Below are 18,587 nucleotides of genomic sequence, written 5' to 3'. Positions count from 1 at the left end.
GATTACTCTGACCTCTGCTGAACAAATTTTGGGAGGGCAGGAGGGGCATGGGAAGGAAAGAGAGAAAAAGCCAGTCGCACAAGCCGAAGTTCTTGTGAAGGCTCCCACTGACTGGACTCCTTAGTTGAATCCTGCCCTAGGCTTGCTCCTGTGTAATGTGTGAAAATGGATCACAGCCAAGAAGTGAATTTGGCTTTTATATGCCCGTTTTTCAGCCAGGCTGTTGACCTCCGCTCCTACTGATCACAAAGGCAAAAGGATCTTATGAGAATAACCACACACTTTCCCAGAACTTTTCAAGACTAAATGAAAAATAAACCCTATCATGAGGCATTTTCACATGTTTGAAATTGATGTTCATATTTTACCTGAAGGAAAGGAGCTATCAGCAGCTGGGCTCACACAAAGCAAATGTAATTAATGGTGAACGTTATGGCTGCAAGTGAAGGCAGAGGAGGACTTTGCAACAGATGCCCTTCTCTCTTTCCCCCAGTGACACACTGCCATCCCACCAGCTGAGCCATAGCCTGTGCACTTTGCTCATTTATTAATGCCCATTCTGCCATAACTGGAAGGATCAGAGTGAGTATTTACACAGCCACACACAAAATTAATAAAGAACAATTCAACTAACAATGCATATGCAATTGCCTCCAACTGAATTTCTCTCCAGATTTTTCGGGCTTCCAAATTCTGGTGTGGCTAAAGATAACATTATACAAGTGATACAGCATTGTGACAAAGCCAACTTGCCGCATAAAACAATGCAGGTGTTCTGTGGTTAGGAAGTTGAACTTGCACTGAAGAGCATTTCCACTCAGCAGCAGGAGGAAGTGTTACTGCTGAGAAATGTGTCCCTCTTCAAACCCCTCTCCATCGATGAAATGCTGCCCAAGTGTGGGCCACAAACAGGATCAAGCCCAGGGGAGATTCTGGCTTGGCATTTTGCCACAGTTTTTAGTTCATATCCGCCTTTGGTCACTAGTGATGCACATCAGCATGTATGCACAAGGTTTAAATCAAAGCAGGCATTTAATCAATGCCACACTGATTAATTAATGATCAAATGTGTTGCAAAACTGCAGCAAACTGGGCATGGCAAATTCATATTTTTAAGAAATTTTGCAAGTTGAACCGGAAGGCAGGCAGACTGGGCCATGGGACAGAGTGAACCTACTGGAGGAAATGCTCATCCTTAAATTTAATGGCTAAAAATAACATTTTAGACTACAAGTGAGGGCTGATGACTTCTATATCACTCTCACACACAAAAGCGAGCATGTCAGGGAGAAATGATGCCATCAGCATATACATCATGCGGTGGTTTTGCTTGTCTTGCTTGGCTGTAACAATGGTTCCCGAAGATGTTTTTGTGTGGGCTTTAGGGAGATCCCAAAAGTGGCAGGGGCTGCCTCCCCCTCTCCCTTCACTTGCTCTGTAACATCTGGTATTCAGAGGTATTCTAACCATGAAAGGTTCCATCTTGCTCTCCTGGCTAATAACCATTGATAGCCTTTATCCTCCATGAATTTGATTAATCTCATTTGAAAGCCATTGAAGCCAATGACCATCGCATCTCGTGGGAACTGAATTTCTGTCACATGGTTGCTCCTTTGCTGAAGTGTACAGCTTCATCACTCAGATGCCGAGAGTGGAGGTTGAATCAATGTGCAGCACATTTGCAGAAGTGTATTGTATTTTAGTAATTGTTAGAGCCTTGAAGGATCTTTGGCACAAAAAGGTGGGATTATAAATGAATAAATGAAAGAATACAGTACGCACAGCTACTGATTTGCTCAAGTGCACTAGATGTCTTCTTCTTCCAAGCACCCGGAGTAGATAGATGTACTGTTGGGTGTCCAGAAAATTACTGCATATAAATGTGTTTGAACCACCAGAGAATGTCAGCCAGCCTTGTCCTGGGCTTCAGCTGCACTCAGAGCTGGGCAATTCTGCAAGCCAGGACAGGCGCTAGGATTCCCATAGTCTCATATACACAGATGGTATATATGCCTTTGGGAACAGGCATCTCAGGTAAGAGGGCAGCCCTATTCTCAAGCGGGATGCCATGCTGAAGATGGTTCATCATCAGGATGTCAAGTATGTCAAGACGCAATGGAGATGAAAATTCCCATGGGAAGTGAGGCAGACTTGAAAAGTCATTCCTGTCCAGCACTGCAGCAAATCTGAAAAGTCGCAGAGCGAGGTAAGCAGCGCTGAACTCCACCGGGCAGACCTTCCTGTTTCTAACTACATCGCCAGCATCTCTCCTTACATCTTGTATGCCATGATGTTGAATACATGTCAGTGAGTCAGTTGGAGCAAGCCAAGATGAAGAAGTGCCAATCATCTCTGAAGCCTCTGCGGTGCAGAGTACAGTAAGCACTTATGAATGCCCCAGAGGCCTCGCTATAGTAAGTTTGCCTCAGGTCCTTGGCGTGCGGATCCCCTTCTGACCAGGCCACAAAGACTGCCAATCCTCACAGATGCTCATTCCACTTGATTTGCTGAGCAGTGTTCTGGGCTTGAGGCCACCACGAAGGAAAATTCATTCATTAATGCGGAATGCTCCCTTTTCAGAGACCCGCTGAGGGAAGTTGTGATATTCTTGGTCTTAAAGGCTCTAGCCGAGTCACTTCCAAACAATAACTTGGGAGGTAAAAGGACCCCTGACCATTAGGTCCAGTCGTGCCCGACTCTGGGGTTACGGCACTCATCTCGCTTTCTTGGCCGAGGGAGCCAGCGTACAGCTTCCGGGTCATGTGGCCAGCATGACTAAGCCGCTTCTGGCGAACCAGAGCAGCACACGGAAACGCCGTTTACCTTCCCGCCAGAACAGTACCTATTTATCTACTTGCACTTTGATGTGCTTTCGAATTGCTAGGAAGGCAGGAGCAGGGACCGAGCAATGGGAGCTCACCCCGTCGCGGGGATTTGAACCGCCGACCTTCCGATCCGCAAGACCTAGGCTCTGTGGTTTAACCCACAGCACCACCTGCATCCCTTAACTTGGGAGGTAATTGTCCACAATAATCAGAGCAGCTCAGGACAATTATCTCCCACGGAAGTCATTGAGGGTGGGTAGACAGAAGATTCCTATGCCATCATGACTTTGAAGGAAGTGGCTCACCTAACTGCTGGTTCTTATTGGGAGCTGGAGTGCTGATGCTTCAGTGCTACTCAGGAGGACCTCGCTAAGTGTTGACCCCACGTAAGAGATGTGGGACATCAAGCTGGTGGTTCGGGGCAATGATCATTTAAAGAGTCAGACATAGCAGTTCTACTTGGTGGACATCTTTGCAGGTCTCACTGATGTTCCATGGGCAAATGGCTTGCCCTGGATAGAGAAAAATATCAGGAGAACCAAGCATCCTTCCTTGATATCAAGGCAGAATACCAGATGGGAAGATACCACAGAAAATGTGGTATCTTCACATCTTATGGCAGCAAATTCTACAGTTTAACTATGTGCTGTGTGGAGAAGTAATTCTTTTTGTCTGCCCTGAATCCCCTGAAGGGCAGTTTCAATGGATGGCCCAAAGTCCTAGTATTATAAAGAGTTTTTGTCCACACCATACCTAATTCTATAAACTTCTGCTATGTCCCCCTGCCCCCTGGACATTTTAGTTTTAGGATAATTGCTCCGGCCCCTTGATAATGTTGCTTGTCCTTTTCTGCACCTTCTTGCTCCTCTATAAGATATTTTTTGTTGTGCGGTGACCACAACTGTACATAGGATTCCAAGCATAGAATTCTATAGGGGAATTGTGACACTGGCGGTTCTGGTTTTGATCTCTTCCCTAATGATTGCTAGCATGGGATTCGCCTTTTCACAGTTGCTACACGGTTAGCCAATAACCAATGAAAATGTTCGCTATGAACCACTATCTCTTTCCACCACAGGTTCAGATCCCCACAGTGTACAGGTGCAGTTAGTGTTGCTGTTTTTGCCTCAAGATCTATTACTTTACCGTTTACTACATTTGCCTGATTGTTGGAGAGATCCTCTTGGAGCTCTCCACTGTTCCCTTGGGTTTTCATCCTCTTGAATAATTTTAATACAGGGAGCCAGGCAGAGGGCCTTCTCGGTAGTGGCGCCTTCCCTGTGGAACACCCTCCCATCAGATGTCAAAGAGAACAACAACTACCAGGCTTTTAGAAGACATCTGAAGGCAGCCCTGTTTAGGGAAGCTTTTAATGTTTGATGTATTATAGTATTTTAATATTCTTTTGGAAGCCGCCCAGAGTGGCTGGGGAAGCCCAGCCAGATGGGCGGGGTATAAATAATAAATTATTATTATTATTATTTATATGATCAGCACACTTGGCCACCTTCCTGCTCACCCCCAACTTCTTGTAAAGAGGTTAAGCACAAGTCATCATACAAATCCTTGGAGGACTCTCCTCCATTGTGAGAGCTGTCCATTTAGCTTTACTCTACTTCCTGTTCTTTCACTAGTCCTATCCCTTAAGAGGACTAGTGAAGCTTATCCTGCCTCCATGAAGCCATTCGTCCAAAGGGACTCCAAGACTGAGCTCCTGCTCTTCATACTTTCTCACAGTTGATGCTCCCTTGGCACCTGGCAGTCTGCAGTCTTGGACTGTGCTGCTTCATTCTGGCCCCTCTGCTCACTTGCTCCCACTTCTGAAACCTGTCTTAATTACGCTGTTGGTTGCTGGTCAACCAAGCTGATAGTTTGCGCCTATCTCGCTTGGGGGCTCCGATACTGTTCCCCCTGGGAACCCTCTATTCCTAGGGAAGCTCGATCCACAGTGTGGACTCAGGAGTCTCTGCTACTTCCAGTACTCTATTCACTCCAGCATAGTGTCTCAAATGAACCATCTTTAGAGAACTGAATGTGACTATCTTCCTTCCTTCCTTCCTTCCTTCCTTCCTTCCTTCCTTCCTTCCTTCCTGGGCTAAAAGCTCTGCCATGACTGTAATAATATAAATTATTAGATCATTTACCAACTGTATAATAAACAGTTTTAATAAATAACACTTGAACACACCATTTTATGTTATTAATAGCAGGCTCTGCAATGCGTTTTTTGCCTATTTACATTAAGCAGTACAGAATGGAAATTCAAATGCAGAATGGCATTGTTGGTGGCTGATTATTCAATCATGCTGGAGAATGAGCAAATGAACGAATGCCTGGTGGCATGATTAATGCTACTAGATCCTATAATAATGTTGTTTGAGTGGGTATGGAAAAGCTGGCCTCTGAGTCTTTTGCTCAGCTTAGTCCTTGGTTACGTTTCTCTATTAGTTGCTGGTGAGTAGAAGGTTTTTTAGATCAGTGGCTGGCAACCACCCAGGGTCCGAGAGGGAAGTAGCATTGTTCAGAATAACTGGAGATACTTGGGAACAATTTTGGCTGAGATCTGTAGGTGACAAGTGATATTCTGTTATGTTCTCTCCTAGGTTTGCCCTGTGGTAGGATATAAATGAGTGACACCTGTTAATCTGTTTCTTTATTTGGTTAGGCGGGTATGCTAGTCTAAAAATGCCTGAAGTAAATCCTGTTTAAGCAGCTACAGCAAACACAGCTGTATCATTGGGCTAGCTATAATCCATGTGTGGTGTGCTCTGGATGATATCTGGATTGAAAGTGAAACTGCTACATTGACATTCCTGTTGAGAAACACACAATACTCATGGCCTGTTGAAGAATTATGCATATTGATCAGGAAATGTGGAGGATTCCCTCTTCATGGACAAATTATGTGCATATTCTCCATGATGTGTGGTGAATGTGCACAATGATTCAGATGAACTGTTCAACTCATATTACCTTAAAATTCACACACAGTGGCCCTGTGGACTCTAGGCCTTTCAAGTTTTTGTCACAATAAATGCTAGTCTTTTCAGTGCAACACGACCCTTTTGGATTTCATTATGTTACCATTATGGTGCAGAATGACACCAAAGTGGTCACAACCACATTGCTAAAAACAGAATCACACCTATGACTTCTCAGATCACAGTGGAAAGGGTCAGGATGACTCTTCTTTCAATGAATCTTAGAAGATCATCTGCTCTCGACCCATTCCAGTCCGGCTTCCGCGCTGGTCATGGGACCGAGACGGCTCTGGTCGCCCTAACAGATGATCTCCGCAGGCAGCTGGATCGAGGCGGGTCGGGGCTGCTGATTCTTCTAGACCTGTCAGCAGCCTTTGACATGGTCGATCACGAACTCCTGGACCGCCGCCTTGCCGACGTGGGGATCCAGGGCACAGTCCTTCAATGGCTGCGCTCGTTTCTCTCCGGTCGGGGACAGAGGGTGGCGCTTGGGGGGGAATTGTCATCGCGCCACTCCTTGGTGTGTGGAGTGCCTCAGGGTGCGATTCTCTCCCCGATGCTTTTTAACATCTTTATGCGCCCCCTCGCCCAGCTTGTCCGGAGTTTTGGGCTGGGTTGCCATCAGTATGCCGATGACACCCAACTCTATCTGTTGATGGATGGCCATCCTGACTCGGCCCCAGACACACTGACCAGATGTCTGGAAGCTGTGGCTGGATGGTTACGTGGGAGCCGGTTGAAGTTAAATCCTTCGAAGACAGAGGTCCTGTGGCTGGGACGGGACGATATGGGATTGAGGGGGCAACTCCCGTCTCTTGCGGGGGTGCAATTAGTGCCAGCATCATCCGTGAAGAGCTTGGGTGTAATCTTCGATACCTCCCTCTCTATGGAGGCGCAGATTACAGCTATAACAAAGGCGGCATTTTTTCATCTCCGCCAGGCTAAGCAGTTGGCTCCTTATCTCTCTCGCCCTGACCTAGCCACTGTGATCCATGCGACGGTCACCTCCAGACTGGATTATTGTAACTCGCTCTACGTGGGGCTGCCCTTGAGACTGACCCAGAAACTCCAGCGGGTGCAGAATGCCGCAGCGAGACTCCTTACGGGGTCTTCGCTGCGAGATCATATCCATCCGGTGCTGTACCAGCTGCACTGGCTCCCGGTGGAGTACAGGATCAGGTTTAAGGTGCTGGTTTTAACCTTTAAAGCCCTATACGGCCTAGGACCCTCGTACCTACGGGACCGCCTCTCCTGGTATGTCCCACAGAGAAATTTACGGTCTGCAAATAAAAACACCCTAAAGATCCCAGGCCTCAGAGAGGTTAGGCTGGCCTCAACTAGAGCCAGGGCCTTCTCGGCCGCGGCTCCAATCTGGTGGAACGCTCTGTCACAAGAGACTAGAGCCCTGCAGGACCTGGCATCCTTCCGCAGGGCCTGCAAGACAGAGCTGTTCCACCAGGCCTTTTGTCAGGGCGCAGCCTGACCCCCTCCTCTGGCAATCTGCACAAAAATTTGCTTGATGGTTGCCATTAATTTGATTTTAATTTGATTTAATTAATGTTATAATGAATGTTTTAGAATGTTGAACTATTTTTATTGTTGTTAGCCGCCCTGAGCCCGGCTTCGGCTGGGGAGGGCGGGATATAAATAAAATTTATTATTATTATTATTATTATAATCTAAATCGTGCCTGAAAAGCTATACGTAGTAATTGCTGCCAATCTAGCAGTGATAAAATGTGCTAGAATAAATCATTTCCCCCCAGTTCTTGGCCTAACCTTTAAACATTTTGATATACTGGAAGAACAATTACATTTTGAATGGAAAAGATCTACTTGGTATTACTCGGTGTGCACATGCATTCCATATCATTTTCTTAACTCCTTGTTGCTAAGACCCAGAGTGTCCTGATCTGGACCTGCAGAGGAACCCCTGGGACGAGGCAGCAAGGAAGGTCAGTTGTCACCACGTTGTGGAAAGTTCCTAATGAGCAACTTGCTTTGACAAGGATTGAAAGTGAACTGAGGTACTTTGAGTCCCTGCCTTTAATCCACCTCTCCTAGGCTCTGCCTGTTTGGGGATAACTAGGGTCTAGGGACACAGGTGGCGCTGTGGGTTAAACCACAGAGCCTAGAACTTGCCAATCAGAAGGTCGGCGGTTCGAATCCCCGCGACCGGGTGAGCTCCCGTTGCTCGGTCCCAGCTCCTGCCCATCTAGCAGTTCGAAAGCACGTCAAAGTGCAAGTAGATAAATAGGTATTGCTCTGGTGGGAAGGTAAACGGCGTTTCCATGCACTGCTCTTGTTCACCAGAAGCGGCTTAGTCATGCTGGCCACATGACCCAGAAGCAACCCCAGAGTCGGCCACGACTGGACCTAATGGTCAGGGGTCCCTTTACCTTTAGGGTCTCTTTAAACGCCAACCCTCTGCACTTAAAATTGGCTGGTGCTCCCTGACCTGGAGCACTCCCTTCACTGTTGGACTGGCGAGGTACTATGGAAGGCACTCCGTTTCCTGAGCTCAGGGAAGATGCCCATGAGAGTCCTTGCACTGGGGCCCTGACATCTGCTTCAGTGGGCTCCTGTCTGCCAGCCTTGAGCTCAGTGGTCCCCTGATCAACAGCATCAGCCTCATTGCCAGGACTCTGGTTTGGCTGTCTTGCAGGTGAAACTATGGTATAACTGAGTGTCCAGGTCTCTTCTGGATCCTGGGGTCACAACACCGAGACTTCAAAGGCTCATTCACGTCCTCTTCATTTGGCCTGGTTTCAGCTGGAATCACATGCCAATGTAGAATATGTGCTTGCTAGCACAGCCACTTGGGAACTGGGGCCATGCTCATCCTGACTTGTCAAAGCCAGTTGAGAGAAGCAGTGCCCATTATTGCCATATCTACAGTTGTTTGGCACCTGCGCAACAATATGGATCCTGGGTGTGGGTTTTTCTGTTAGCTATCCTTTTCTCTACTTTCAGTCCTCATTTTGAATTCAGAGAAGTTTGTTGAATGATCCATAGTTGGATGGGAGCCATTTCAAAGACCTCTGCTAGTCCTTTTCGCTTGGGCTTGGCACCAAGACTGTACTTGTGGCCTTAGTTGATAACCTCCATTTTAGGGATGAATAGAGGCGATTGCACTCACTGACCCTTTTCTGAAGTTGCTGATATGGGAGTTCATCAGGTGGTGCAGGTTCTACTCATTTCTGGAAGGAACAGTGGCAAAAAGGTTTCTCTTCATCTTCCCAGAGCCTTCTCTGTGATATTCCACAAGGTCAACCCTGTTCTGCTCTACCTCAGTGGTACAGCACATGTTTCACGTGTAAAGAGTTCTAGAATCTTCTGTCACAAAAAAATCAGGCAGCACAGAAAGGAAATAACTTTGCCAGAGACCTTGAAGAACTGCTGCTATTTGATGTTGACCAGAGAGTACCCAATCTGCCCTCTACAAGCTTCATTCAGGTGGTCCGTGACGTGTCTGTGGATTTGTGGTTGAAGATGGGAGACGGCACATCTATTACACTAGATTTACAGATTCATTTTTCACTGTGTTTTATTGCGTCTTTTCTTTATTTCATTTTCTTATTTCATTGCTTCTTTTATTTCTTATATTATATTACAATCTGAATTCTATGGAGGGGAATTCACTGTCTCACTAAGGCAATTGTTCCTTCAAGGCAAGCATGTGCAGTTCGGGGGGCGGGCGGTTCTCCTCCCTCAATTCTGGCAAATGAAAGGGGCGCACGGGGGAGAAGGGAGGGGAAGCCCCATTGCACAAAGGGAAATCCTTGCAGGGGGTTTCCACTGATAAGATTCGTTAGCTGAATCCTGCCCTGTTGAATTCAAATTGCAGTACAATAATATACAATATATGAGGAAAGAAACAAGTAAAATACCATTAAAAATCACACAGCATCTAGACCAGTGCATTGCAATTGATACAACAGGCAGAAAAACCATTAAGCCGAAACCCTAAACAGTTCTTAAGGGGACCGTGGAGGAAAATGTTTGGAAACCACTATGATAGCTAGTACTGACTTAGATGGACCAATGAGCACACTCCCTCTAAGGGAGCTTCATCTGTTAGTTCAATCTGTTTATAAGGATGTTGGGTGAGATTCCCATGGAGATATGCTCCCTGCTCACTAGTATGGGGCGGATTTGGAGCAACACGCCTCTATTTCACTCAAACTAGGTTCCGTTTCTGAGTTGATCTGTTTTATAGTCATGGAGGGGACTGTGGGACATGAACCACCTGAAGGTGAATCCTGACAAGTTGGAAATAATGATGGTTTGGCAGCACATTCTGCTCAATGAGGTTTGCAGCCTTGGGATGTTCTTGGAAGTTAAGGTCACAATGGAGGTCATATTTTTCTTTCCTATACTCCATGAAAGCGGAGGTGGCAGTCTTCTATTAATTGGTGACTAGCTGTCCATCTTTTACTTTGTTTGAAGCTAAACTACCAAAAGGAGGAGGACCCACAACAAAACGTTGCCGTCCGAAGGCAGCACAGTACATTCCATTTCCCCTTCCACCCAGAAGCTGCCTTCAAAAAGGAAGCACATCTTGTCCTCCTGAGGACAAGGAACAAAATATGGAAAAGGAAGAAACTGAGGGAGGAGGACGACATGCTAGCACTCATTTCAAAAACCTTTACAGACAGTCACATAGAAGAGACTTATTCTTTGTTGTCCCAGTGGAAGGAATTAGATCTTAAGCTACAAAAACAAAGATTTCTTTAGGAAGAAAATACAGGCTGAACAGTCCACAGATGCTGAAGCTCTGGATTTTTAGCACTTCAACAGGAGACTGGACTAAACAGTCCACTAGGTTCTACTGAACTCCACTACAGGCCTACTTTGGCTCATTCCCAGACTTTGGAAAGTAGTGTAAGGGTTTGTTTTTAATGTCAGGTCCATAGTAAGTAAAATATTCTGAGGCTTTAGTTATTTTCTTGAACTTTTACATATGTTGCACTGATATTTTTTTTAAAGTGTACCAGTAATGGAATTTTTTTTTTTGGGGGGGGGACAAGATATTCTGGTTAAATACCAAAAGTGGATTTCAAAAGATAGTATTGTTTTTGGTAGAAGGAACTCAAATTGCTAATAGGTAGGTTAAAGGTTTTCTCTAACATTCAATTACACTCAACAAGAGATAAGAATTGCATTTTAAAGATCTAGGTTAAATAAAGAAAAAAAAGGCAGTATCGGTGGGCTTTTCCTTTCTGGTTGTGCGTAGAATACAGAAAAATCAAACAATGATTTTTCTGTAAACAAGGGAAGGGTTTTAAAAGTGAGTTAGATTCAGATGAAGTAGAAGCAGTCATTGTAAATGAAGGAGGAACACATTAGGCACAAGAAAAAGAGTAATTAATGATCAAAATTTGTACCAAAAAGTTTCCCAATCTTAAGCTGCTAGATGCTAATGGATGGGAATCATTGACATTTAATTATAAGATCTCAGCTGATGCTATGGATGTAAAAGGATACATTTTAGCAGAGTTTCTGATTTGGAGGGTGAGCACTATCCATATGGTCCGCCAAGTCAGATGTGACAGCAAACTATTGCTACTACTAAACAGGAAAATGGGACAGAAGCTGAGATAAAGATGAATAAAGAAGAGAGGAGAAGAGAGAGAAGAGAAGGTAGCGGGAAGTTCACAGCTCATTCTCTGTCCTCCAAATCATAGTTTGGATAATTGGTCTGAATTGAACCAGACTAATTATCACTATCTGGCTTCCATTCCTCAATGTCTATGGTTTTGAATTTAAGCCACAACAACAGAAACAGCTAACCTATAGAGACAATAACTTCTCAATCTGATTTAAAACTAGTCAAGTCCTAGAAAAGAGGTCCCATTAGCAGACAAAATAACATATGGCGTAATTTGCTCTCTGGTTGGACTTTGTTGTCAGTAAAAAAACATCAGGAAGTAGTCTACTAGGACATTCAAAGTTCCCTCTGATACAAGTTACAGAACCATTTGCACCCAGTAAGTCACTATCCTGGAACACTAAGAACAATGAAATAATTAAACAACCCACAACTGTATCCATTTCCTTCCTATTATTTACTTCTACTTTCAGTATGAATTACATATATACTTTTTATTGCAGAAGAATAAATACATCTTCGTTTTAACGAATGAGGGCTGCTGCTTGTTTTTTAAACAGCTGTCTTTGGGCACTGGGCATTTTAAAGAAGTATCACTGCACCTCGCTAAACATTCCTAGATGCCTTTCAGATGTAGAAACAGCTGCTTTTGCATTAGAGGTTGTGTGGGAGTGCGACATTCATGTCGACTGGGTCTTTCACACAGAATCACACTGCCAAAACTAGGCAACGCTGCACTATAGCTACATAAGTTACCTTCATGGGAAAGGAAGTCTCACGTGGTTGCTACTACGCCTTAATGGCATTGTACAATAGTGCAAAAATGTTGGAACACAAGAAAATCAACACTTTGGGTTGGATCCAGGCTATATAAGTTTCACCAAACTCCCACTGAAGGCAATGGGACTCAAGTCCAGACTGACTTGTCTCATCGATTTCAGTGTGGGTCTTGATTTCAATCAACCTTTTCTGGATCCAACCTAGTATTTTCTTGCTGGCATTATCCTGGAATAATTATGTGTTGTTTACATAACACAGCTGAGAAGACAATGAGTGAAAATTCACTTACTTGATATTGTCGAGACACCCAGATTCAGGTTTCAATATGGCTGTATGATGAAACATTTTATAAAGAGCAATCCCAAGGAAGATTACATTAAGCTGAAATTAAAAATAAGAAGCAAGTTATGAGAAAAAGAAGGGGATTAACACAAGGCTCTAGTTTTCTCTACGGTGGCAAAACTATGATTGGACTGCACTAGTTCACACAGCAAGTGGAGACTCACAATACTGTATATTCCTCCACAGAAAAGTAAAAATTCTTACATATAAAACACTAGTTACAGATAGGTAGCCGTGTTGGTCTGCCATAGTCAAAATAAAAAAAATCCTTCCAGTAGCACCTTAAAGACCAACTAAGTTAGTTCTTGGTATGAGCTTTCGTGTGCATGCACACTTCTTCAGATTCTTTCGTGTGCTGCACACTTCTTCATGTTATCTGAAGAAGTGTGCATGCACACGAAAGCTCATACCAAGAACTAACTTAGTTGGTCTTTAAGGTGCTACTGGAAGGAATTTTTTTATTTTGAATATAAAGCACTAGATGTCAAAGAGAAGACTCTAGACTAGCTGCCTCTCTGACATCCTAGTTTTCTTTGTGGGATGATTTTGTTTCGTATGCAGGACTGTACCAACATGTGTGTGCCCACCTGCAAGCTGAAATGGTACAGCCCAGACAAAGATTTATGACATTACTGAGAGCTGGGCCTTAGTCTTTTATTTGCATTCTTCATAGCAGAAGAAGCGGATTAAGAAATTAGTTTGTAGGGTCAGCCCAAGTAGACAGTTTTCAAAGGTGACTTGGAGAAAAGGGGCACCGGAAGCCCACAGGGCAACACAAAGACACGACATTAGACAGACTGATCTTAACAAGTTCTTTTACAGGGGAAAAAAGCAGATGTTTAAAATCTGACACGTTGCTTTTCTGGATCTCTATAGCGTGTTATTCAATCCTTGCTCTTCAGTCACAGTGGTGACACTGCTGTGCAGGACTTTTGAAAATGTGCAAACACAAAGGCAGAACAGAATAATAGGATGTGCAGGAAGGGAAGCAATTGCTAAAAATCCATGCTGCGATGACTAGACAAAGCAAATCCTGTTATACTCTGTAAAGATACAAAAATCCTCAACCAATGTACCCATAGGAATCTTTCTTGAAGGTGCAGGATCACGGAACCACACAACCAAGATAACAACCAGAAGACAACAGTTAAACACTGTTTCTGTATATGTCTCTAAGACCCATAAAAAAACAACAACACATCTTGGCTCTGTTAAACCTTTAGCAGATTAAGGAACAGATGCAAAGAGAACTGCAGGACTGATTGAAAAAGGACTTCGAAACAGCCCCACACTGCACTTTGGTTGCACAAGCTTTCCCCCAATGTGCACAGCCTCACAGACCAGAATTCAACTACCAGGCAACACCAGGCACTGTCTGCTAAGTGTGCGATGAAAACATGCACTGAAAGTCATGCTAATCAGGAATTCTTACCATAATTATCAAGGTTGCAGGTCCTATAAAGCTCCAGATGAAATACGTGTCAAGTCGAAGCCAACATCTGTAATGGAAATGCAGGGAAATATGGCATGTAAGAGGGCATCTAAGAAGCATATATCAAGTGTGAGTAAGTGACAGAGAGGAATGGGAGCAGTGTAACGTTCCACTAGGAGGCAGGAAATATCACATTGCTTGTTCATTTAAAAGCTGAATTATATGCCTGGTTTCTGACAGTGCTATTGATGGAGTAAGATAATTACCTCTGGAGGAAGCAGGAGAAAATAGCACAGATTCTACTTGCTAAGACCTTCCGTTTCTGTCATAGAAAATCTTTATAAAAACCCTAAAACAGCCATTAAATCTAGCTGCAAGCTATTCACTGCTGCTCAGCCAGTCTGTCAGCTTCCATAGTAGGTGAAGATCTGAACGATTTAGTGAAAAGGGAAATAAATTTAGGATTAGAAGGTCTGAAGCTTAATTAGATTCAGGAGTTTTCTGTTTTCATGAATATTTCTAGAAATGCAACTGACCTTTAGAATCAAGCTAGGTGATTCATGACCTGAACTAAATTATTAATAGCTTCATTTTATCTGATTTAATATCCCCTAATGGTTAATGATTTGGGGAAATTACATTTCCATTCTGAATTTTCCCAATGACAAAATGGGCATAAGGTAACAAGACAGTTGAACATAAATCTATCCTTATGATCTTCTGTTTTTGGTAGTTTAATGTATCAAGAGCTGCACGCTCACAAGAGATTGAATACCTGCTAGCCAAAGAAATATGAGAATACAGTCATTTTCAAATATGCAGATTTTCTTTGAAATAAAATTCTAGATGGAGGCAGAGGACCTTCTGAACTGATGACTGAGATCAGTGATGTGGGTAAACAATCTAAGGTTGAATCCAGACAAGGCAGAAGTACTGTTGCTCAGAGATTCAAGAGACCAAGAGACAGCCTTCAGTCTCTTTTGGATAGGGTTGCATTCCCCCTTAAGTAGCAGGTACACAGTTGGAGAGCGTTTCTGGATTCAGCGCTGGTCCAGAAAGCTTAGATAGTGGTGATGACCAAAAGAAGCTAGAACAGGTTCCCAAAATGGCACACCTTGAGTCAACGCTTTTAGATAAGATCAGATAAAGTTTATTCTTGTTCATACCTGATGAAAAAAAAATAGTCTCCAATTCTCTCTCTCTCTCTCTCTCTCTCTCTCTCTCTCTCTCTCATTTCTGGGGTTGCCATTACTTTAAACAGAGGCTTTCTACCCTTAACATCATTATGGTGGGATATATTTAAGTGGTGAAATTTTATATGAGTTTTCCTTGGGAGTAAAGCTCCAGTGCTTCTGCTACATTTCAGAAATGGTGGGTTGATAATAAAAATCTCCCCAGCTGATAATGCTTCGATGTTTGCAAGATGAGTTTCCTTCCCAATTTTTTCTTTCTGTGCTCAGAATGCAAAATGAAACTATCATGAGTTTATATTCTGAGTTTTGCACTGGTGTGGTCTACATGCGTCTGGCGAAGAGAAGCTCCAAACTGGCAAAACTCCTGTTGGGAGTCGCTTGCTTTAACCCCTTCATATTTTAAACCTTGCAGACTGCTGACTTATAAAACATGAAACATAATTTACCGAAGAGTATCTTGCCCAACGAGCAATCAATCTGACTTTTCAAAAAGTCGGGAATGCCGTAAGGGCGCACAGCATGTAAATGTGACCTTTGAAGCGACTCAGGAAACTGATCATTGAGGGTAATATTTCATACTGTTATTTTTAAAAAAAGGCATCTACGGCTCTGGCTCACTTGGAGCTGGGGAGGACTTGGACAAAATTGAAAGAGAGCCATGCCATAATAAGAGGTTCTCCTCTTGGGTGGCAGCTGTCACTCATCTGCCAGACAAACCCACCTAACAAGAGCTGTCTTTTCTGGTCCTCGCACTACAGCTTCCATGAGACTTTGCAAGGATGGACATGTAGGAAACCTCTGTCACAGGTTTGCATATTATAATGTTACCATGCAAGCAGAACTATGGCAGCTGCAAACATTGGCCTATTCTTCCTGGGCATTTATACATTGCTGTTTTAGCTACCGATGCAGCTGTTTCAGCATCCTGTTCTGTGGTTATTTTTGTTTGTGGAAGAGTAGGAAGCTTAGCATTTTCAATTAACACAACAGTCTGCCAAACACAAAGCTTGCATTAATGTGGTGTCGTATGTATATTTCATGCGCAAGCCATTTTGCGATTAGGCCCCTGTTTAAATGAATAGCGAAGATTCTTGCATTATTTCCATTCTCTCCTTAGAATTAGTTAGCATTCTTTGCTGCCTGACAGAGTTTCCATGTAACTTGGAAACCTGTATATATTCTCCCTTCCAATAAAAGGTATCAACTTACCTATTCTGTATTTCACGCCGAAGATTATACTTCATTATTAAACGTGCATTACAGATTTGCATAGCAAAACATCAGTCCTTTTATTAAGGGTCAAACTAGACAATACGTGGGAGATGTGTGAACAGTGTCCAAATGGATTCACTCATTTATTACTGAAATGCAGCAAACTGTATCAGAGGCTGCAGTCGGGAATGAAGGAGATTTTCCCATTCCCTCCCACGCAAAATTGCCTCTCCAGCCACCAGAGGAAAAAATATCAGAACCCTAACTATGTCTCTCCCCCCCCGTCCCCTGCTAGGGGCAATTTCATCAGGGTGATTTTGAGCAGAAAACGGGCAGCAGCTCCTTCCCCCTGCCTTTCCTTCATTAAAACTAGCAGCCTCCAATGGCTGATTTTTCCACTTTGAAAAAGTTGGCAGACCATGAACAAGTATCACCCATGTTGTCAGCTTTGCCCTTGAGGTGTTCAGTGTAATTTTTAACTCCCACGGACAGAAAATTAAGAAAAGCACACTTAAAAAGATTTTTTTAAAAACCATTAGAATGGTGGAGGTGGATGTTGGAGGAACCAGACACAGAGGAAGGGGTAATTTATTTCATGGGCACAAATCATCCTATGGATGAGAGAAACACAACAGGTGTCAGGTCAGCCAAGTCAACTCCTATGGTGATGGTCCATTGCTGACTATACAAGAGATTAAGGCATGTCAGCTCAAAGTCAATGAAATACTTTCTATCTGCAATGTCAACATGCTGTATCTATATATCAAGCCTGGAACTGTTCTACTAAAGCCTTATCTTCTGCAGCAGTAAACTATTTGGATCTTAAACTGCCTCTGTGTGGTGACTAGAACTGGGGACAATGTCTGCTACCTGAGTATCTCATCCCTTGATTTTCAACAGGTTATGGGCCCAGCTCCCCAGCTATCAGAGGTAAGAAGGCAGAGGACAGCAAACCTGGATGGACACCAATCAGGCTGGAGTTGAAGCAGTAAATCAGAGGCAGATTATGGGGAGTGTGACTGGTTTGGATGCACTGGGCACAGAGCCTTGGAGATGGCATTGAATTTTGGCATTGCACAGGGCGCTGCTGAAATCGGAGACCCAGGTCAGCCACTGAGTCAATTTCTCTTGACAGATTCGAGGGAAGCAGACAATGGTGAGTGCATGTGAAGTGTCTGCAGACCTCACGGGACCATTTTCTCCCAGTCTGGGTGGAGCTAAGTACTGTCTTGTAATAGCTGATGGCTCTCTGACTTTTAGAAGACATCTGAAGGCAGCCCTGTATCAGGAAATTTTTAATGTCTGATATTTTACAATTTTTTATGTATGCTGTAAGCCGTCCAGAGTGGCTGGTAAAACCCAGCCAGACGGGTGAGGGATAAATAACAAAATTATTATTATTATTATTATTATTATTATTATTATTATTACTGATTCTTATTCATATTTCTGCTTTAACACAAAGGTGAAACATTTGAAAAAATGAGTTACTTGGGCAAATATGAAATTTGACAAGCCAGTTATGGCACTCAAAAGTAACAGAGGTGTGGAATTCCATTCTTCAGATTTTAAAACATTCTTGGAAGAGAAATGTTGACTAATCCCTACTCTCCTGAAGAAAATGGGGTGCAGAAAGAAAATACAGGCTTTTTCAGGAGATGTTGCAAACCATGCTAACAGATGCAGCCTATCTGCAACTTTCTGGCAACTGCTCATTATGTGCAAAACTGCTTGTACACATCTGACACCCTGGAAACTTCCTTTGAGTTATTTCATGAAACCAAACCTAATGCAAAGCATCTTAGAACGACTGGAAGTGCAGCCTTGGTAAACATGCCAAAGGCAAACACACTGCAAAAAAAGCCCCAGAGCTAAAAGGGGATTTGACATTATGTGGGTTCAGGGGTCAGACTATACAACTTTGAAGTTCCTTTGTGATTCTAGAAACCATATGTGTGTTTGTGTGTGTGTGTGTGTGTGTGTGTGTGTGTGTGCACAGCTCTTCAGGTATGCTAAATCTGGAATATTAATTAATTTTCGGGACATTCATTTCCCCCTCAACATCTAAACAATTTGAGGAAGTATATTCTATTCAGCTGTTACGTCTTAACGTATTTACAAATATCTCCATAAACATTTCTAAACAAATTTTAGAATTGGTTTGAATACTACATTTAAATCACATTAACTTAATCAAATTGGTTTCCCCCCT

At 43.4% G+C, this 18,587-nt stretch overlaps 1 protein-coding gene across 22 annotated transcripts in view; it reads right to left on the bottom strand.

The window, feature by feature from the left end:
- The window catches only part of ADGRL3 (adhesion G protein-coupled receptor L3), a 574,776-nt gene that overhangs the window by 92,915 nt on the left and 463,274 nt on the right, over positions 1-18,587 (bottom strand). For all 22 annotated transcript variants that reach the window (XM_082206024.1, XM_082206018.1, XM_082206034.1 and 19 more), the window contains 2 exons: positions 13,971-14,037; positions 12,486-12,577 (listed from right to left, as the gene is read on the bottom strand). In XM_082206024.1, the coding sequence (XP_082062150.1) occupies positions 12,486-12,577; positions 13,971-14,037 (159 nt within the window). The remainder of the gene's footprint in view (positions 1-12,485; positions 12,578-13,970; positions 14,038-18,587) is intronic.

Source organism: Podarcis vaucheri, assembly GCF_965113315.1.
Source record: "Podarcis vaucheri genome assembly, chromosome: 17".
NCBI classification, from domain to species: domain Eukaryota; kingdom Metazoa; phylum Chordata; class Lepidosauria; order Squamata; family Lacertidae; genus Podarcis; species Podarcis vaucheri.
Note: the sequence above shows the minus strand (reverse complement) of the source record. Positions and strands in the feature narration are given on the sequence as shown.